We start from the raw sequence: 22,600 nt of genomic DNA, 5'->3' as shown, positions 1-22,600 counted from the left end.
GAAAATGCCTCTGGATCAGATTAATTCAGAATCTCACTGCTGTACAAAATGCCACAAACTTCTACAAAGTGAAGTTTAATTTTAAACTAATTTAGAGAGGAGCATGTGCTCATGATTGACCCAGCTGGTCCACATTAGCCAATCATAATCCTCCAATCAAAGGATGCCAAGTCACTATATATATCCTCCATTTCCTTTCTACAACTATCTTCGTCTGGAAGAAACCCCCCTCCTTCCCCCTTTATTCAGAATGGGTGGCACGGTGGCCCAGTGACTAGCACTGTTGCCTCACAGCAAGTATACCTATGGCGTTGGGTCCTTCCTGAGCCATCTGGTATTTCTGTGCGGAGTTTGCATGATCTCCCCGTGTCTGCTTGGGTTTCTCCCAGTTTCCTCCCACCATCCAAATGTGCTCTATATTTTAGATAAAATAAGCCTAAACCTTTTTTATAATGTCTTACTCTCAGGAAGTACGCCTCGGCCTCAGGACTATCTACTGCGCCACTGCTTCGCCCATGATACGCAGGGCCGGAGTGGGACTCCTTTTCAGCCCTAGAGGTTTAAGCCTCAGACCGGCCCACCTCAGTTCACGACTGACTATTAAAATAAGGTCATTTCCAAATCAGTTTCTAATGACACTATCACGTCTTTTTTTGAGAAAACAGCTGCTTTAGAACTTCAAATGTTCAACAACCCAAACAGTATAATATGTCTTAACAATAAAAATGAAAAAAATAAATTACTCAGACGAGGATCGAACGTAGGTCTGCGGCGTCGTAAACTAACGTGCTAACCACTGAACCACAACGTCTGTCCACTGAATAGTGACTCAGCGAGAAAATAGATAAAAAGAGTAGAGCTGCGGTAAAATAATGAATAAAAAGGCTGTGGTCAAGTAAATAAATAAAGAAATTTAAAAAGTGTGACTGCTGAGAGCAACAGATTCGGGAGCTAGGGATACCGGCCATCGCAGCCAAAAAATGGACCGGCCCACCGGGAATTCTCCCAGTCCTCCCGATTAGCCAGTCCGGGCCTGATGATACGTGTTAGTGAAAAAAAAAAAAAAAAACTTTACTGCTTCATGTGAATCACGCGTGATGTCTGGCTCGACAATTCATGGCCACATGTGATTTATGTGACGTCTCGTCTGCGTTTTAAATTGGATTTATAGGAAAAAAATTAATTAATTAAGACGTCAGTGAGACGTTCGGTGCGATGAGTGCATGTTGCAGCGTCATGCTAATGAACCTGTCCGAACGGCATATGCCCTTAGCCCTATGCCTTCAAGCTAAAGAGAATTGGGACATCACTACCCCTTCAAGGGAATGCACAAAATGAGGGGGAAAAATTGGTAATAATTGGGATTGGACCTTAACAAGGTGCTAATACTCTTTCAAATATTTTGCTATGTTAACGTCAGGAAATAAAAAAAGAGGCTTATTGTCTTTATATCATCCCATTATGACTGTGGAAACACTATACCTACACACAGTTCTGTCCAAACAGCTTACAAAAGATTATTTTCATCATAGGTGCCCTTTAAGTCAACTGAAACTGGTGTGATCTCATTCAATTAAGATGAATCAGGACCCTCATCATCAGGACCCTTTACCTGATTCCACTGTGGAAAGGTGTCAAAAAAAATTTTAACTGATGCAGCTAGAAATAGCATATGCAAATTATGCGTGAAAAATTAGGAATATTTGAGTCAGCAGCACCCCCTATGCAGGCTATAAAAAGGGGAATTGTTTTAATAAGAGAAAAAAGCACGCCAACATTTCGACGAGCAGAGCAACAGTAAGAAGAAACCAGTGCTGAAGTCCACAACTCTGCAAATATACACAAGCAAGCGCAGGTAAGCTTTATTGTTATTTTACTTTCTTGTCAATGTATGATGGTGCATAGTCATGTATTTAGCTTTTGCCTAAGCATAAGAGGGGCGGCGCAGTGGGTAGCACTGTCGCCTCACAGCAAGACGGTTGCTGGTTCCAGCCCCAGCTGGGTTAGTTGGCATTTTTGTGTGGAGTTTGCATGGTCTCCCCATGTTGGAGTGTGTTTCCTCTGGGTGCTCCAGTTTCCCCCACAGTCCAAAGACATGCGGTACAGGTGAATTGAGTAAGCTAAATTGTCTCTACACTGCAAAAAATGCTTTTCTTACTTAGATTTTTTGTCTGGTTTCTAGTCCAAATATCTAAAAGTTCTTAAATCAAGAAGCATTTTCTAGACAAGTAAAACATATTGTCTTGTTTTAAGAAATAATATGCCAAAATGAAGTGAGTTTTTTCTTAAATCAAGCTAAATAATCTGCCAATGGGGTAAGCAAAATAATCTTATCACAAATCGAAGAACAAGATTATTTTGCTTGTTTTAAGGAAAAACTCACTTAATTTTGGCTTATTATATCTTAAAACAAGACAATATGTTTTGCTTGTCTAGAAAATGCTTCTTGATTTAAGAGTTTTTAGATATTTGGAGAAAAAACAAGACAAAAAATCTAAGCAAGAAAAGCATTTTTTGTAGTGTAGTGTATGTGTGTGAATAAGAGTGTATGGGTGTTTCCCACTGATGGGCTGCAGCTTGAAGGGTGCAAACATGTGCTGAATAAGTTGCCGGTTCAGAAATGCCAACTGACCCAGCTGCGACTTGAAACAGCAAACTTTTTGCTTTGAGGCAAACAGTGCTAACCACTGAGCCACCGTGTCGCCCAATTTCACTTTCAAAAACTGTAATTTCTTATGCATTAATCTCTGAACCTCATTAAGGACACTTTCTAAATTAGTTTGTTTTCTTCTGCTTTCCTCAGACAATGAAGATGGGGGTCACTGGTGCAGTGTTCTGTGTCTTGATGCTTTTGTGAGTAGTTTAATGAATGTACTTGTATATGATATGGCTCATTAAAAAGAAAACTACAGCAATGGAAATATGATTTGACATTTATTTTCAATACTGATCATCACTATGACTCTAAAATAAATATACAGCACACTCAAACTTTCTTGGTAATGTGTCAAACATTGCTGTCTGATATTCTGACTTTGTTCCACAGGCTGCACAAGAGCACTCAACAGCAAGCGTTTAATGATAAAGCAACACTCAATCTTCCTCCTAGTTATAGAGTCGGCTGGATGGAAACTCTGGATGATGAAAAGTTGATTTCTGACGTCAATATTCCTGGCACTCATGACACCATGTCCCTTCATGGAGGACCAGCAGCAGAATGTCAGTCGTGGTCATTGCATAACCAGCTGCTCGCCGGCATACGCTACCTGGACTTGAGAGTGTGGGGGAGGAAACTGATAATTGTGCATGGTGTGATTCCCCAATTTACAACATTTGCTAACGTTTTAAACAAAACAAGTACCTTTTTGTCTCAATATAAAACCGAGACCGTGTTGATCAGAGTCAAGCATGAGTCAAAAGGCAACATTCCAGAAAATGTCATTAATCAACTTAAAAATGATCCTGGCTGTTGGGTTAGTGATCAAATACCTCGAATTGGAGATGTAAGAGGTAAGATTGTTTTTGTTCAGAAAAACAGCTTTAAATTGGGAATCCCTCTGTTTGAAACTGATCAAAGAGGTGACTATAAAGTCAGAAATATCAGCGAAAAGGAAGATAAAATTACTGAGCATCTGAAACAGGCCTTAGGTGCACGTAAAACTGATAGAGCTGTGCTGAGCTATTCCAGCGGCACAGGCTTGCCTCTAGGAAGGATTTTCAAAACTCCAAACCGTGTGGCAAAAAAAATCAACCCTTGGCTGTATGGTTATCTCAAAGATGTTACTAAACAGAATCTGAAGCGTTGTTTTGGGATCGTAGCGATGGACTTTCCAGGATTTGATTTGATACAAAAAATAATTGGTTTTAATAATTAGATGTTTACGTTTGTTTATTTCCATTGCAGTGTATTTTTATTAAAGGTGCAGAAGGTGATCTGCCTAAATGCTTTCCGGTTAGCATATTCTCTTTGGACTGCAGGGGAGGGACTGTGTTTCAAAGCCATGCCTTTTGAAATCACGAACACTTGTTCCACGACATGACAGCAGACAACCCACTAGTTCATGTCATTCGCCAGTTAGAAATGTAGTAGTGGTGGGCCAGCAGCTTGCATGAATCACACTTGTTACTAAGCCATTCTTACATGCTATTTCAGAGCAAATATTTAGAGTAGCATAGTTAACAGTATAGGAAGGCTGTCATTGTTCAAAAATGAACCAATGTTGCTTACTTCACCTCAGTAAAGCAGGCTGGACAGAATAGCCCTATTTACTGATGTTTTGTTGTTAAACTGAATAAAAATCTACATTATTGATGCTGTAAAAGGACCTTATGAAACTAGTCACATCAATCTAAGTCACATCAATTTCAAGCTTTGGGGGACTAAATTAGTTTTAAAACAGAACATTACCTGTCTAACAGAAATACTTTAGCCATGGTGTTGTCCTTCCTCCAGCGTGCAAAAGTAACTCCAATATTGATACAGGATTTTTAAAAAGTTTTGATTCAGCATTTAATTTTACCGTGACTGTGACTGTCTTGTCTCGTCTGCACGTGAACGAGCGGCACGCATGCAGGCGTGCACGCCCTAATGACGGATATGCGCGAACAGATATGCGCATAAGTCCAAATCTGCATTTGTTGACAGACAGTTTGTGCTACTTATCAGAATTATGGGAAATGTCGACCGGACAATATTTAATTGGATGAACATTTTTAGTTTTATGCCTTACCCAGAAAATAAAAATACATTTAGATATAATAATTACTATTGGAATGTGAAGAGACTTTCAACCAGCACAACAAAAAATGTTTCTAAAGACAATCACCTACTTCACTTGCAAGCATTTAGTGGGGCAGAAGTATGTATTTTCTGTTGTGTCAATGATAAGCATTGTAATCATTGCCTTGCTTTTTGATTTCTGAATCTGCAATTTCTTCTCTTTTTTTTACTTTTAGTTTTTTCCAGCAGGTCTATAATTATGTAATCCACAGCAGCTTTTTTTTTAATCTAAGAAAAAAATGAATAAAAAAAAAAATACTAAAAATGTCACTAATTACATTTTTTTTATTTAAGCTAAAAACAACAGTATATCTCTAAGGTCATACATGTTGCATGTTCATCATTTTTTTGTTTTCTTAAAATAAGCTTTAAAAAAAATTGTTTAATTGGCCTCTGTCCAAATTACCATAACCTAAAATTTCCAGAAAAAAAAGTGTAAAATGTGACAAAAATAATTGGTAACACATTGGTAAATTTTTTGATGGTACATTTGAGTATGTAGTAGACTTAATATCTACTTAATATCTGTTGATATGCTCTTTCAACAGACATTTAACTGACCATAGGAAACTTTGCAAGTACATGTCAACTCGCACTAACCCTAACCCCAACCTAACAGTCTACTTATAATTTAATGAGACTTAGTTGGCATGTAGATGTAATGTAACTTAATTCAACGAACGGATCATCAAAACAAAGTGTGACCAAGTTATTTAAAAAGACCAACTGTATGCAGATAACCTGATGGTTCTAGAGGAATGCTTGTATTTGATTTTGGGTATCCCTATATTTGAAACTGATAATTCAATTCAATTCATGTTTATTTCCCTTGTGCGTTTACAATGTAGATTGTGTCAAAGCAGCTTATCATAGAAGTTCTAGTAGATTAAAATTGAAACAGTGTCAGTCCAGTTTTCAGAGTTGAAGTTCAGTTTAGTTCAGTGTGGTTTAAATTTCACTGCCTCACATGGCCAGGTCCAGGATTATGAATACCCTGGCATCATCTCTTCACAGGTCTTGGATCACATCAATGGCGCTGCATAATCTCTTGGGGCTTCGGGATTAGTATCTTCAAGTGGAAATAGAGAATAAAAAAAATAATTAATGCAGCTGCTGTGCATTGCTTTACTAAAAAGATAGGTCTTTAATCCAGTTTTAAACTAATCTTGTTTTGGGTGTGTCTGAGCCTCGGACATTATCAGAAAGGCTATTCCAATGTTTAGGGGCCATAAATGAGAAGGCTTGACCTCCTTTAGTGGATTTTGCTATTCTGGGTGCTACCAGAAGTGCTGAGTTTTGAGATCTTAAAGAGCGGGTTGGATTGTAGCGAGACAAAAGGTTTTTAGATAAATAGGAGCTAGATTATTTAAAGCTTTATAGGTGAGAAGCAATATTTTATAATCAATACAGAACTTAACAGGCAGCCAGTGTAAGGAGGTTAAAATTGGGGTGATATCTATATTTTAGACCTGGTAAGAACTCTGGCAGAACAACTGAAGTTTAGTAACAGGGGATGCTGAGCAACCTGCGAACAGAGCATTACAGTAATCCAGCCTAGAAGTCATCAAAGCATGAGTTTTTCTGCATCTGAGAGGGATAGCATGCTTCGTACCTTAGCGATATTAGCGATATTTCTTAGATGAAAGAAGGTGGGTTTTTGTGTCATGGGAGATATGATTTTCAAAAGTTAAGTTGCTGTCTAATATAACACCCAGATCTTTTACAGTAGGGCTAATGCTAACTTTGTATCCCTCTAATTGCAGGTTGAGTTGTGAGATCTGCTATGTTCTGGATTTAGGCCCAATAAGTAATACTTCTGTTTTCTCTGAATTTAAGAGAAGAAAATGGTTGGTCATCCAGTTTTTATCAACTTTAATACACTCAGTTAGCTTAGACAGTTCAGACGGATATTTGTTGAAATATACAATTGAGTATCATCTACATTGCAGTGTTTTCTAATTATGTCTCCAAGGGGTAGCATGTATATTGTAAACAGCAAGGGGCCTAAAACTGATCCTTGAGGCTTCCCATACTTTATTGGCCTGATTTGTAGAAGCTGTCCATTTATATTTATAAACTGATAATGGTCAGTTAAGTATGATTTAAACCATTGTAGAGCATGGACGTCTGTAGAGTTTAAGCAATCTATGACAATATTGTGGTCAATGGTGCCAAATGTAGCACTTAGATCAAGTACAACTAATATCGAGATGCACCCTTGGTCAGCAGCTAAGTGTAAATCATTAGTTATTTTTACTAATAAGGTTTTTGTACTATGATGAGGTCTGAAAGCTGGCTGAAACACTTCAAAAACATTGTTCATGTGCAGAAAGAAGCATAATTAGGTAGAAACTATTTTTTCTAGTATTTTAGACATAAATGGAAGATTTGAAATAGGCCTATAATAATTAAGTTGCTGGAGTCCAGTTGTGGTTTCTTAATTATAGGCTTAATAACAGCTAGCTTGAAAGGATTTGGAACATGGCCTAAAGTTGACACATATAACAAGTGTAGATATACACAATTACAAAATACTCCAGATCAGAGTCTGGTCTCTTAGGTTGGTGTAACTGCTTATTTGAAAGTTTTCTCATCTCAAACAATGACCTATTAGGTTTTATGGTTAAGGGACCTCTAGTGGACCTAAAAATAATGACAGTATGTGACATTACAATGTGACTTAACTGTATGTGCAGCATCATGAAATTGATCAATCACAATGTTCTTTTTAGTGCAGTGTGTGGATTTTATAGACAATCTCTAATAAGTCTACATTGTTTTACATGATAAATGTGCTATTACTGCTTTACTAGTTTAGAAAAATAAGTAAATTTGCCAAATGTTGGTCAATTGTATGGATTTTTATGCTATGTCTGACACATTTTGCACAACTTTAAATAACAGTTTCCGTAATTTGTGATTTACAAGTGTTTGCCGTTTATTTACGGTTGTGAATTGCATTGTGGGATGTTGATCTCTGCTTTGTTGACTTTTGACGTCAAAAATTAAACTCTACAGTTTAACAAAGAGACTTTAATTTTAGTACTTTAATAGTACTAGTACTTTAATAAATAATGTACAGAGAGAGAAATCAGTCTGTAAATTAACAGAAAATGTGCTGGCAGTTTATTACAAGGTTTTTGGAGTAACACAACACCAACCCAGGCAATAAATCACTTTAAACTATTAAAAATGTTAATAAAGGTAACTTTTTTTTTAGGTCACAATAAATATAAAGGTCACAAATTTTAAGGTTAAAAGTTGTAAGAAGAAAGATCAATGTTCCATAAAGCAATTTAAAAGCATATTAATTGGAAAAATAAAAATAAAAGAATCAATCACAAAATATGAAAAACTGCTAATATATGGATTTTTTTTTTCATAGAGAGGATTTAGAAAGGCATCTAATACAGTGTTTGAGAAACACTTTGGAAATATAGAACCATCTTCCACATTCTGGCCTTACAACCAATAAGTCTCCAGGGAAGTGTAAATAAAATAGGCAATAGAAATTCTATTCATATCAAGTAAGTCTCAGTATGCTTGTGTGGTTTAAATTTGATTGTTTAAATGCAACACAAATAAATTGTTTGCAACAGTTCTGCATGCAACACTTTTTTCAGATACCATCTTTGTGGGCGTTAGTGGGATTGACATTCGTGACATTCATTACCACAAAAGCGTGCAAACCATGATCATAAGTCAGTAATGCCTCTGATAATACCAAAAACCTATATTCGTTTGGTATGCTAGGAAATGTCTGTAACACTTTCTAAACAGGTTTCATTAGTTAATGTTTGTTAACGTATTTACTTGCATGCACTCACAGAAATAAAGGTACGCGAGCTGTCACTGGGGTGGTACCTTTTCAAAAGGTACATATTTGTACTTAAAGGGTCCATATTGGTACCTTAAAAGTATTTATTAGTACCCACAAATTTTAAGAGGAACAATTATATACTTTTTAGGTACTAATATATACCCTTGAGGTATTAATGTGGACCTTTAAGGTACAAATTTGTACATTTTGAAAAGATACCACCCCAGTGACAGCTTGCATACTGTACCTTTATTTTTTGAGAGTGTGAACAAACATTAAATAACAAGTGTTACAGTATTCATTTGTGTATAAAAATACAGTCGTTCATTGTTATTGCATTTAATAATGTTATTATTATTCATTAAAGATGGGACCTTGCTTTTTCCATATAGTTTTCCCTATAAATTATGGTACAGCCTTCAATCTCTAATAAATCAATTGTGACAGAATCACTATCAGGCTTAAAGCCTATTAGAGAAGGCCAACAGGAGTTGAACACTTGTTTGTCTTATGTATTTGGACTTCTTTTTTAATATTTTTTCTGCACAAGGGTCAACCATTGTTGTTTTATTTTGCTTTATAAATAAAAATGAACTAACCTGAATAATAATGCATTGGTATATGTTGGAATTAACATTAACTAATTCATTCTGTACTGTTGTTCATTCATTGGGTTCACAAATGCAATACAATATTATAATATTAATAAAATATAATATTAATTTCATTCATTCATTAATTTTCTTGTCGGCTTAGTCCCTTTATTAATCCGGTGTCGCCACAGCGGAATGAACCGCCAACTTATCCAGCAAGTTTTTACGCAGCAGATGCCCTTCTGGCCGCAACCCATCTCTGGGAAACATCCACACACGCATTCATACACTACGGACAATTTAGCTTACCCAATTCACCTGTACCACATGTCTTTGGACTGTGGGGGAAACCCGAGCACCCGGAGGAAACCCATGCGAAAGAGAACATGCAAACTCCACACAGAAACACCAACTGAGCCAAGGCTCAAACCAGCAACCTTCTTGCTTTGAGGCAACAGCATTACCTACTGCGCCACTGCTTCACCCCACAATATTAATTTATAAAGCCTATTTAAAAACAATCAAAGTTGACCAACGTGCTGTACATAGGAGTACTAAAGACAGAGAAGAAACTAAAATGTAACAGAAAACTGTTTAATAAGTAAAAGCAATAATAATATTAATAAAAAAAACAGTAATCAAGGAGTATTAAAAGCTTGTGAAAATAATTAGGTCTTTAAAACAGACCAACAGCCTGATGTAAATTGGTAAATGTAAATTAAATGTCCATGCAAGTGGATTACACGGGTTACAAACTCGATGCAAATGCATGAATAGAAGCAAATCTAATCAAATGCCTCAATTGCATCTCAGAAAATTTAACTTGAGTGGACAATTTGTGTGAGGCACAGCGGATGCCCTTCCAGCTGCAACCCATCACTGGGAAACACCCATAAACTTTCATTCACACACATACACTACAGACAATTTAGCTTACCTAATTCACCTATAGTGCTAGTGGAGGAAACCCACAGGGAAAACATGCAAACCCCACACAGAAATGCCAACTGACCCAGCTGAGGCTTGAACCAGCGACCTTGTTGCTGTGAGGCTACCTGCTGCGCCACCGCACCACCCTGTGTGAATCAACAAAAACTAATCACATTCAGAAACGTATAGATTATAAAGTTGTGTTGCAGTGTCCTCCATTAGATTAAAAGTTGCCTGGGAAAAAGATTTGGGAATCGAACTCTGCAGACACATGGGACAATTGTCTGACTTTAATACAGTCATGCTCAGTCAACAGCAGACACCAACTGATTCAATTCAAGGTCATGCATCGTCTACACTATACTAAAGCCAAGCTCCATAAAATCTTTCCTACAGTCTCACCAATGTGCGATAGATGCAAGATGGCAGAGGACACGGTTGCTCATGCCTGTTGGCTCTTTCCCCTACTGAACAGATTCTAGACTAACATATTTGACTGATACTCCAAGTCTTGTAGTACACTTTTTCTGCCAGATGCCGAACTTGCTATCTTTGGACTTTCACAAAACACATCTTCTCTCCCTCAAACAGTGCAAGCGTCTTTAATGCAAGGCATGGTGGTGGCTAAAAGACTATTGCTTAATAATTGGAAATCACCGTTACCACCCTCATTACAGAACTGGATTTCTGATATGATGTCTGTTATTCAGATGGAGATACTCAGATTTTTTACGGACTAGCTCCACGAGAAAATATTTGGCTACTTGGGGGTCAATTTCTTGATTTTTTTTGACAAATCTACATCTCAAGAGCAATCCAGTGACCCCTCTGAGGTTTATACAGCCTCATTAGTTTTGATTGTATGTTTTGTGACTATGATGTGTGGTTTTTTTTGTGTGTTTATCCCTCTCAAGAAAGGCGTTGCAGATTTGCAACAGTTAAAAATTAACTACCTTATTACTCCAGATACATATTTCATGTGTTTTTTTTTTACTCAGAAGTACCACTGCAGGACTTGGTTGTCCATTAGCAACAAACAGTTTCCCCACTTGCTCACCAGATGACACAAAAGACAAAAACTGTTTCTGGAGTACCACATGACCTACTCAATGAGGATTTGAGATATTGGATTTGGATCCCATAATGTTTTTGTTGTTGTTCTGTCACAGAAAACAAATTTGTAACATAGTTTGAAAAGTTGTATATAAAAATTTATTGTTCATATCATATTCAGTCGTCAGTGTCTAATTACCACACTGGGCCAATGTTGCAAATCTGCAACATCCCAGAACGCCTTGCATGTGAAGGTCTCTCTAAAAAAAAAGTCAGGATTCTATTGTACTGCCCCATATGATAATTTTCCCCAAATATCAGATTTTTCCTGTTTCTAAAAATTAATTTGAGCCTGAAAGGGCTATTTTGTCTCTTTTCTTTGTTGTTTTCTTTTATATTGTCTTTTGTTTGTCTAAAGGAAGAGCCAATGTTTGTTCTTGTTCTGTGTGTGTGTGTGTATGTACATGTATATATATATATGTATATATATGTATATATATATATATATATATATATATATATATATATATATATATATATATATATATATATATATATATATATATATATATATATATGTATATATATATATGTATATATATATATGTATATATATATATATATGTATATATATATATGTATATATGTATATATATATATGTATATATATATATATATATATATATATATATATATATATATATATATATATATACATATATATATACATATATATATATATACATACATATATATATACATAAATGGCTGTGAAAATTGTATACAGTGCTGTCTTGAGCATTTTCAGGACTTGAAAAAACCTGACATTTATGCATTGAAAAAATGTCTATAGTAAACGTAAACTGTCATAATGAAAACATGACTAAGCCATTTGACTATCTTGTTCATGAACAATGGTGTCAGGACTTTTTATTTTGATGATACTGACACTTTGATTGACATCAATACTTGCTTTTGAGGAATGAACTGTCCATTTTGAGCATGTGACACGCTCTTGCAGGTTATCATCTAGGTTTTGCAGTTTGTACTAATTGTTTTGAGAAATGCATTAACTGTTTTGCAGAAATGCACTGGTGTTGTGAGAAATGCACCAAAGCCACTGAGAAAAAACTGTAAAACTAAGAAGAAACTATTTCTAAATTGTCTGTGAATGTTTTTGGGCAGGTGTCACAGGAATGTTCTATTTGATTATTTTTTAAATGTTGAAAAATTTCTTAGATATAGATAGATAGATAGATAGATAGATAGATAGATAGATAGATAGATAGATAGATAGATAGATAGATAGATAGATAGATAGATAGATAGATAGATAGAATGATATATAGATAGATAGATAGATAGATAGATAGATAGATAGATAGATAGATAGATAGATAGATAGATAGATAGATAGATAGATAGATAGATAGATAGATAGATAGATAGAATGATATATAGATAGATAGATAGATAGATAGATAGATAGATAGATAGATAGATAGATAGATAGATAGATAGATAGATAGATAGATAGATAGATAGATAGATAGATAGATAGATAGATGGATGGATGGATGGATGGATGGATGGATGGATGGATGGATGGATGGATGGATGGATGGATGGATGGATGGATGGATGGATGGATGGATGGATGGATGGATGGATGGATGGATGGATGGATGGATGGATGGATGGATGGATGGATGGATGGATGGATGGATGGATGGATAGGTCAATCGATCAATCCATGAAAACAGTCAGTTGTTCGTGCCAATAATTTTAAAGACCAGGATTTGCTACCTGGACTTCAGTGTGTCTATAAATACAAACACAATGTTGTGCACAGCTCGATTTCCAAACTTACAAGTTTGCAGAATCTTTATCTGATTATAAAACTGAGCTGAAAAACAAAAAATTGAGCTCTATATTTAGTCTAGGAAATAAGACTGAAAATGAAATGGGCAGCTTGGTTGTACATTAAAAAAATCTTTCTGAATGTTTAATATTTTGATAAAGGTTTTTTGCTGTTACAGAAAATGTTATGAGAAACATTTTCTCACCTTTAGTCACCATTTCACATTTTCAAAAGATTATGGTAATATTATGAATGTTCTTTAAAAGGTTCTCTTATTTTAAAGAAAACTTGGTAAATTTTTATGTTCATTTTTTAAGAATGGTGGCGCAGTAGGTAGCACTGTGGCCTCACAGCAAGAAGGTTGCTGGTTTTGGCCTTGGTTGGGTCAGGTGGCATTTCTGTGTGGAGTTTGAATGTTCTCCAAGTGTTCGCTTGGGTTTTCTTCAGATGCTCCGGTTTCCCCCACAGTCTAAAGACATGCACTATAGATGAATTGGGTAAGCTAAATTGTCCGAAGGGTATGAGTGTGAATGAGAGTCTATTGGAGTTTCACAGTGATGGGTTGCAGCTGGAAGGGCGTCCGCTGCGTAAAACATGTGCTGGATAAGTTGGTGGTTCATTGCTGTGGCAACCCCCGAATAATAAAGGGACTAAGAAAAAAAATGAATGAATATTTTGAGAATGTTATTAAAGACCATTTACCTGTAAGTTTATTCCACAACATTCTGAGAAAGGTTTCTGTTAGATGGGTTGGTATACTGTAGGTTTCTATTTTATTTGTAAAAAAAAATGTCATTCATTCATTTTCCTTCCGCTTAGTCTATTTATTCATGGGTCGCCATAGCGGAATGAACCATCAACCTATTCATCATATGTTTTTACCTAGCGGATGTCTGTCCAGCTGCAACCCAGGACTGGGAAACACCCATACACTCTCACATTTACACACACACACACACTCATATGGTAAATTTTGTATACCAATTCACCAGCGCATGTCTTTAGACTGTGGGGGAAACCAGAGCACCTGGAGGAAACCCACACCAACAAGGGGAGTACAGGCAAACTCCACACAGACATGCCAACTAACTCTAATCAGTGAACTTCTTGCAGTGAGGCAACAGTGCTAACCACTACGCCATCATGCCGCCTTGTTAAAAGTTTGTTCTTGTTAAAAAGTATTTGTTAAAATTTCTGCAATTTAGTTTCAAGAACTGTAATTGTTTATGTAAACGCATTAATCTCTGCACCACTAGTTAGTTTTTTTCTGCTTTCCTCAGACAATGAAGATGGGGGTCACTGGCGCAGTGTTCTGTGTCTTGATGCTTTTGTGAGTATTTGAATGAATGTACTTGTATATGATCTGGCTAATTAAAAAGAAAACTACAGCAATGGAAATAAGATTTTATATTTATTTTCAATACTGATCATCACTATGACTCTAAAATAAATATACAGCACACTCAAACTTTGTTGGTAATGTGTCAAACATTGCTGTCTGATATTCTGACTTTGTTCCACAGGCTGCACAAGAGCTTTCAACAACAAGCGTTTAATGATAAAGCAACACTCAATCTTCCTCCTAGTTATAGAGTCGGCTGGATGGAAACTCTGGATGATGAAAAGTTGATTTCTGAAGTCAATATTCCTGGCACTCATGAAACCATGGCTCTTCTTAAAATACCAGGATCACAATGTCAGTCGTGGTCACTGGAGAACCAGCTAAAGGCTGGCATACGCTACATAGACTTGAGAGTGAAGGGAAAGAACCTGAAAATTGTGCATGGTTGGATTCCCCAGTTAACAACATTTGCTGAAGTTTTCGACACAACAAAGAGATTTTTGTCTCAGTATGAAACTGAGACGGTGTTGATCAGAGTCAAGCATGTTAAGTCAAGGGGCAGATTTCCAGAAAATGTTATACATCAGCTTAAAAATGATCCTGGCTGTTGGGTTAGTGAGAGAATTCCACAAATTAGAGAGGTAAGAGGAAAGATTGTTTTTGTTCAGAAAAACAGCTTTAAACTGGGAATCCCTCTGCTTGAAACTGATCAAAAGGGTGACTATAAAGTATTTAGAATAAAAAAAAAGGAAGATAAAATTACTGAGCATCTGAAACAGGCTTTAGGTGCACTTAAAACTAATAGGGCTGTGCTGAGCTATTCCAGCGGCACAGGCTTGCCTCTGTTGATCATATGGAACACTCCAAACCATGTGGCAAAAGAAATCAACCCTTGGCTGTATGGTCATCTCAGTGGCATTTCTAAACAAAATCCGAAGGGTTGTTTTGGGATTATAGCGATGGACTTTCCAGGATTTGATTTGATACAAAAAATCATTGGTTTTAATTATTAGATTGCAGTGCATGTTTATTGGGCATTTAGTAAGACAGACGTATGTATTTTCTGTTATGTCAATGTTACGCAGTGTAATTATTGCCTTGTTTTTTGATTTCTGATTCTGCAATCTCTTTTTTTTTTCCAACAGGTTTTAACTTTGTAATCAACAGCAGCTTAATTTGAAAGAAATCGAAGGGGGGTGGGAAAGAAATAAAAATGTATTTACTCTTGTTTTTTATTAAAGCTAAAAACAACTGTACTGTATATCTTCAAGGTCATCCATGTTGCATGTTCATATTTGTTTTGTTGTCTAAATCTGTTTTTAAATTTTGTTTAATTAGCCTCTTTTCTTTAATTAGCCAAATTACCATAACCTAAAATTACCAGAAAAAAAGTGTGAAATGTGACAAAAATAATTTGAAAAGACCAACTATATGCAGATAAACTGACGGTTCAAGGAATGCTTGTATTTGATTTTGGGTATCCCTATATTTTAAACTGATAATTAAATTAAATTCAATTCAATTCATGTTTATTTCGCTTGTGCTTTTTACAATGTAGATTGTGTCAAAGCAGCTTGACATAAAAGTTCTAGTAAATTAAAACTAAAACTGTGTCAGTCCAGTTTTCAGTGTTGAAGTTCAGTCTAGTTCAGTGTGGTTTTAAATTTCACTGCTGAAAGTCCAAACACTGATGAGCAAATCCATCGCAGCTCCACAAGACCCAACCAAACAAGCCAGTGGTGACAGTGACGAAGAACAAACGTCACCAATTGACGAAAGTGAAGGGGAAAAAAGCCTAGAGGGAAACCAGGCTCAGTTGGGTAGGACCATTTCACCTCTGGCCAAACTTCCTGTGCAGAGCTGCAGTCTAGGTGCTGGAGGCTGGAGAACGCTGGACATTCATTGTGGAGAAGCTGCAGGTGTGAGTAGGTCACTGGCCGGGGATCAGGCTGGCCCACGAGATCAATGCAAAGACTCTTCTGTCACTGAGGTCTTTCAGAAATCAGTCTCAACCTCTCCACTCCTCCATGGCACATGGAGCACAGCAACAGCTCAGGACATGGCCTGGTCCAGGATTATGGATACCTTGGCATCATCTCTTCTCAGGTCTGATTAATCTCTGCATAATCAGGATTAGTATCTTCAGGTGGAAATAGAGAATAAAGAAAATAATTAGTGTAGCAGCTGTGCATTGTGTGTAGGCTTTGCTAAAAAGATTGGTCTTTAATCCAGTTTTGAACTTATCTAGTTTTGTATGTGTCTGAGCCTCGGACATTATCAGGAAGGCTATTCCAACGTTTAGGAGCCATAAATGAGAAGGCTTGACCTCCTTTAGTGGATTTTGCTATTGTAGGTGCTACCAGAAGTTTTGAGATCTTAAAGAGCGGGTTGGATTGTAGCGAGACAAAAGGTTGGTTAGATAAACAGGAGCTAGATTATTTAAAGCTTTATAGGTAAGAAGCAATATTTTATAATCAATACAGAACTTAACAGGCAGCCAGTGTAAGGAGGATAAAATTGGGGTGATATGATCATATTTTTAGACCTGGTAAGAACTCTGGCAGCTGCATTTTGTACTAACTGAAGTTTGTTAATAGAGGATGCTGGGCAGCCGCAAACAGAGCATTACAGTAATCCAGTCTAAAAGTCATAAAAACATGAACTAGTTTAGGAGAATTATAGAGGAACTTTTATTATGTAATCACTATATAATCACTGTATAATCTGCCACTATTAAAATACACTGTTAAAACATATAGAAATACATTCAAAAAATACATTCACTAGCTTTTCTGTGTCTGAGATGGATAGCATATTTCGTAGCTTAGCGATATTTCTCTGATAAAAGAAGGCTGTTTTGTGTCATGGGAGATATGATTTTCAAAAGTTAAACTGCTGTCTAATATAACACCCAGATCTTTTACAGGAGAGCTAATGCTAACTTTGTATCTCTCTAATTGCAGGTTGAGTTGTGAGATCTGCTGTGTTCTGGATTTAGGCCCAATAATTAATACTTCTGTCTAAATTTAAGAGAAGAAATTTGTTGGTCATCCAGTTTTTACCATCTTTAATACACTCAGTTAGCTTAGACAGTTCAGACGGTTCATCAGGTTTAGCTGAAATACATAATTGAGTATCATCTACATTGAAGTGTCTTCTAAAATTGTCTCCAAGTGACAGCATGTATATTGTAAACAGCAAAGGGCCTGTAATCGATCCTTGAGGCACCCCATACTTTACTGGGCTGACTTGTGAAAGCTGTTTATTAATATTCACAAACTGGTAACGGTCAGTTAGGTGAAACATTGTACATTGTCAATGCTTAAACTACACTCTTAACCCAAATAGTTGAACTTTCTAGAAAAGTCAGGTGTTTAGATTAAACTTAACAGCCCAAGTTGAATTAACATATAACTAAACCTTAAACTAGATGTTAATTCAACTAAAGGACCATTTAGTTTCACCTTGTGTAAAAAATGTAAGGGGTAGTTCACCCAGAAATGTATATTTACACAGTAATTGCTCTCCCTCAAGTGGTTCTACACCTTTATGAGTTTCTTTCATTTGTTAAATATTAAGTATCATATTTTGAATAACACTAAAAACCTGTAAACATTGACTTACATACTGTAGTATTTTCCTTCCTATTATGGAAGTCAGTGGGGTGGCATGGTGGCTCAGTGGTCAGCATTGTCACCTCACAGTAAGAAGGTCACTGGTTCAAATCCCGGCAAGGTCAGTCGGCACTTCTGTGTGGAGTTTGCATGTTCTCCCCGTTTTGGCTTGGGTTTCCTCTGGGTGCTCCGGTTTCCCCTACGGTCTAAAGATGTGCGCTATAGGTGAGTTAAATATAATTGGATGTAGTCTATGTGTGTGGATGTGAATATAAGAATGGGACTGAAGGGCTGAGGGCCGGAAACAACTGTTTAATACTGAGTTAATACTGTATAAAATGTCTAAAGTGATTTTGCTATTTTTACAGTTAATTATTTTAAAGTGATTCTATTTTTTATTCAAGATAGACTTTGTGTAGTAAGGATAAAACTGCCTGAATGTAGATTATACCAGTTTTAATCCAGTTTTGATAAAGACGGCTGAGAGTCAGCCTTGAGTAAAAAACAGATTGTACTTTAAGTGTGTGTTCTATTTGATAGTGGATCCTTTTCACAGGTCTGGAGTCAGCTCTAAACAGTCTAGTGGATGTCTGACATTTATATGCGTAAGATATCGTTCAGAATTGTACGCACGCACCCACATGGAAATTTTCCCAGTCTATCTGTGTTTTAACCAATCAGGTTAGAACATCTATATGTGTGACACAGTTAATGACGTTATGTGACAGTATAATTGTTATTGAATGGTGATTGTAAGCAGAGTGACCTAGGAACTCATTGCGAGTGTTTAAGCTGGCTTCTGCTGATGAAATTGCAAACTATCTTTAGTAAACTTTATTTATTTATTTGAATCTCTGACTCCGGCTTTTCTTCATCTTACAGACCGGTCATTCTTTGGGTTATAACTGAATAATCCCTACACAGGGTTGGCTTCAGAACTGCCTTAATCCTTCATGGCATAAATTCAACAAGATAAAGGAAATACTCCTCAGATATTTTGGTCCATATTGACATGATAGCATCATGCAGCTGCTGCAGATTTTGTCGGCTGCACATACATGATGTGAATCTCCCATTCCACCACATCCACAACCACAATGTACTCTATTGAATTGAGTTAAGGTGACTGTGGAGGCCATTTAAGTGCAGTGAACTCATTGTCATGTTCAAGAAACCAGTCTGAGACGGTTTTCGCTTTATGACATTGTGCGTTATCCTGCTGGAAGTAGCCATAGGAAGAACTGGGGTCATAAAGGGATGGACATGGTCAGCAACAATACTCAGGCATTACTGTGGCATTGACACAATGCTAAATTGGTACCAATGGGCCCAAAGTGTGCCAAGAAAATATCCCCACACCATTACACCACCACCATCAGCCTGAACCGTTGATACAAGGCAGGATGGATCCATGCTTTCATGCTGTTGATGTCAAATTCTGACACTACCATCCGAATGTCACAGCAGAAATTGAGACTCATCAGACCAGACATTGTTTTTCCAGTCTTCTATTGTCCAGTTTTGGTGAGCCTGTGCCAATTGTAGCCTCAGTTTGCTGTTTTTAGCTGAAAGGAGTGGCACCCGGTGTGGTCTTCTGCTGCTGTAGCCCATCCGCCTTAAGGTTGGATGTGTTGTGTGTTCCGAGACTCACTTCTCCAGACCTCTGTTGTAATGAGTAGTTATTTGAGTTACTGTGGCCTTTCTATCAGCTCAAACCAGTTAGGCCATTCTCCCCTGACCTCTGGCATCAACAAGGCAATTCAGGCTATTCTTGAAAATTCAGTAGACATATATGTGTGTGTGTGTGTGTGTGTGTGTGTGTGTGTGTGTGTGTGTGTGTGTCTGTCTGTCTGTCTGTGTAACCCTAACCTCTACATTTAACATTACATAGATTTTGGTGTTTATGCAAATACTGCTTTTCAGAATTTTAAAATGTATTTATTCAATTCAATTTAAAAATATATATTTTAAGTAAAATAGAGTAACTTAATACTTAATCTTTATACTCGTAGTATTAATAAACTTGCAGGCTCCTATTTCTTGAATTGTTCGTATTTTGCATTTTTATCAATGAATTAGGCTACATCTGTCTTAAACCTACTTCAAGGACCAAAAAAGTATTTGCATGATTTTACCAGCAGGTGGCATTTATTTAACACAAAAGCAGCTTTTGAAAGCGTGAAAGCAGAGACACCAGATAAACTATTATATTAAATATGAAGGATTTAACTCAATTTAATCACTAATTCTTAGATAAATTATTAAATTATATTTAGATTCACCTTAGGGTATTAAACTGTACACATGCTACACGTAGACTGTCCTATTTATTTTATTATTTTCAACATTTACCTTTTTTAGCTCGTTACCGGTAGCATCAATGGTAGTCCTACTGTAGAACTATCATTCTGCAATACATTCCTGTTTATCAACGCTGAAGTATAATAGCTCCGCCTTATAACGGGAAATGATGCCTTCCGGACCAAAGTCGGGAAGTTGGTACCTTCTTTTTTGTTTAAAAGAACCGGTTCACAAATTCAATTCACTGATTTCATTGCGTCATCGCGTAAATTCGGTTATTTACAACCCTAAAAGTAGTTTCTATTTACTTTAAACAGTGCAGTAATGTATTTAAATCTGTGTTTTAAAGAAAGCCTTTATTAGGTGGTCGGCTGTCTGAATGAAACGCTGTGATGCAGTCTGTGACGATGCAGTTTGTGAACTGATTCAGAAGATCTGTTTAAAGTAACCGACTCAACAGAACGATTCGTTCACTAACAACGCCATTTGTGTTTTATTCGTAACAAGAAGTTTGTTGTCGAACTCTGAGGTTAAACTCGAACAAAGTTTTGAAATCTCCCCCGAATCCTGCGAGTGTTAGTACCACGGTAGGTTTGAGTAGCTTTTTAAAAGCTTTTTGAAGGGTATAAGTATAATATTGAACATCTATGAATTCGTTGTCACGTTGTTTGTTTTGTTTTCATTAACGTTACCGTTATGTTACCGTTTCGATTAGTTTTCGATGTTACAGAATGTGTTTGTGAAAGAAAAGGAGACGGATAAGCTTTGTTTTAACTATAGTTTTTTAAATATTAAGATTTCTGGTTTATTGTGTGTGCATTTGAGTAAAAAAAAACAATGTTTTTCTGTATAACATTTATTGCAAATGTAAAATAAAATGTTTTAAAGCACTTCCCATTAAAATAACAGTAAGGTTCCATATTAACAGACATGTTAATGTTAATAACATCATTGTTTGATAACACAAAAGCAATGTTTTACCTGTGAATGGTTAAGAAATCTATATTTTGTGAAATAATCCTGATTTGCTATCACAATTGAAGACATTTCTTATTTTAACTAGTTTCATTAAGAAAATTAAGCTGTAAACGACAAGGTTCTAATTTCAAATGTGGAATAAATGCTATCAAGCCTTTAATAACATTAATATTTTAATGAAATCCTAGTGAATACCCAATAAATCCAGAGAAACTGTATTTTGCATGTGATCTCTCTCTGAGTATATCATCAGTGTATAAAAAATGAGCATCTTTAAATATAAGGGTTAAGTAAGCATGTTGTAAAATATGTCTGCTTCAGACAGTTTTTCAAAAGTGTAAATAAATAGATTAAACCTATGTTGCCAACTAGGGTTGTTCCGAAATCAATACTAGTGTCTAAAAATAGTTGATACCGCCAAATTTCTGGCATTGGTATCGGTGAGTATTTGAAACAATAAACTGACCTGACACTATCTTTTTAAATATTTAGGTATAATCTCAGGTATTGGAATCGTCATCGGGAACGGAAAAGGTTATCAAAACATCCCAATGTCCCTTTATGTCATTGTTTAAGCAAACTTTTATTTATTTTTTAAACTGAGCAGAAAAACATGGTCAATAAAGGATTGAGGTAACGTTGGTTTTATATTCGCCTATTCAGACTTTCTCCTTAAAAATATAATTTCACAAATTATTTCTTTGCAAATTCCAAATAGCGGAATCAAAATTAGCAGCCAATGACTATTAAAGTACAACATTGTTCACCATCAATTCAAAAGTGCTAATGTTGTTTTTAAGTCATACTTGCATGTGATTTCAGCCCGAATATTTAAAGTAGCATGGTAAATAGTATAGGGAAGTTATCACTGAAAGAATGTGCGAATATAAAACCAACTTTACTTCACAATTGAAGACATTTGTAATTTTGAATAATTATCATTAACAATTAAAGCCTTAAATTACAATTTTCTTATTTTGAATTTTGAAGAAATGGTATCAAGCCTTTAATAGAATAAAACAAATATTAATTACCATTTGGATCAAATCCTAATGAATACCTAAGAAATCCAGAGAAACTGTTTATTTTCCATGTGATTTTTTATTTTATTTATTATATTATTAGTGTATATAAAATGAGCATCTTTGCATAAGTGTTAAGTAAGCATATGTCTGCTTTAGACTATTCTTCAAATGTGTAAATAAATAAATGAATTAAAACTGAAGTCTGTTGCCAACTATAGTTGTTAGGATATCAATACTAGTATCCATTTACTCGCTGATACTACCAAAATTCCTGCATTGATATTGGCAAGTATTTGAAAAAAT

At 35.9% G+C, this 22,600-nt stretch overlaps 3 protein-coding genes and 1 long non-coding RNA gene across 6 annotated transcripts in view; 3 read left to right on the top strand and 1 right to left on the bottom strand.

Moving 5' to 3' along the window:
- Window positions 1–2,809: 2,809 nt before the first annotated feature.
- Window positions 2,810–5,197, top strand: LOC100150005 (1-phosphatidylinositol phosphodiesterase-like). Its single transcript, XM_073926731.1, has 2 exons — window positions 2,810–2,853; window positions 3,047–5,197. The coding sequence occupies exons 1-2, from the start codon at window positions 2,813–2,815 to the stop codon at window positions 3,873–3,875; spliced, it is 870 nt and encodes a 289-aa protein (XP_073782832.1). The 5' UTR covers window positions 2,810–2,812; the 3' UTR covers window positions 3,876–5,197.
- A 9,085-nt stretch (window positions 5,198–14,282) lies between these two features.
- Window positions 14,283–15,999, top strand: LOC100150707 (1-phosphatidylinositol phosphodiesterase-like). The gene is made up of 2 exons (XM_068214254.2): window positions 14,283–14,367; window positions 14,561–15,999. The coding sequence occupies exons 1-2, from the start codon at window positions 14,321–14,323 to the stop codon at window positions 15,390–15,392; spliced, it is 879 nt and encodes a 292-aa protein (XP_068070355.1). The 5' UTR covers window positions 14,283–14,320; the 3' UTR covers window positions 15,393–15,999.
- Window positions 14,438–20,519, bottom strand: LOC141378320 (uncharacterized). 2 transcript variants are annotated; one of them, XR_012392533.1, is made up of 3 exons: window positions 20,346–20,519; window positions 18,004–18,199; window positions 14,438–16,519 (listed from the first exon to the last, which is right to left on the bottom strand). It is a non-coding gene; the product is annotated as an uncharacterized lncRNA (long non-coding RNA). The 2 variants fall into 2 exon arrangements; XR_012392532.1 differs by lacking the exon at window positions 18,004–18,199 and having other exon boundaries at window positions 20,346–20,510.
- A 243-nt stretch (window positions 20,520–20,762) lies between these two features.
- tmem176l.1 (transmembrane protein 176l.1) overlaps window positions 20,763–22,600 on the top strand; it is a 6,965-nt gene continuing 5,127 nt past the window's right edge. For both annotated transcript variants that reach the window (XM_009292654.5, XM_009292653.5), the window contains exon 1: window positions 20,763–20,881. The gene's annotated coding sequence lies outside the window, so the exon portion shown is untranslated. The remainder of the gene's footprint in view (window positions 20,882–22,600) is intronic.

This window comes from Danio rerio, chromosome 16 (genome assembly GCF_049306965.1).
Source record: "Danio rerio strain Tuebingen ecotype United States chromosome 16, GRCz12tu, whole genome shotgun sequence".
NCBI lineage: Eukaryota > Metazoa > Chordata > Actinopteri > Cypriniformes > Danionidae > Danio > Danio rerio.
Note: the sequence above shows the minus strand (reverse complement) of the source record. Positions and strands in the feature narration are given on the sequence as shown.

Excerpts from the sequence above, each read along its gene's own strand:
- LOC100150707 (XM_068214254.2), top strand. The coding sequence starts at position 14,321 with ATGAAGATGGGGGTCACTGGCGCAGTGTTCTGTGTCTTGATGCTTTT. Across the intron at positions 14,368-14,560 it reads TTCTGTGTCTTGATGCTTTT|GCTGCACAAGAGCTTTCAAC; the intron begins GTGAGTATTTGA and ends TTTGTTCCACAG.
- LOC100150005 (XM_073926731.1), top strand. The coding sequence starts at position 2,813 with ATGGGGGTCACTGGTGCAGTGTTCTGTGTCTTGATGCTTTT. Across the intron at positions 2,854-3,046 it reads TTCTGTGTCTTGATGCTTTT|GCTGCACAAGAGCACTCAAC; the intron begins GTGAGTAGTTTA and ends TTTGTTCCACAG.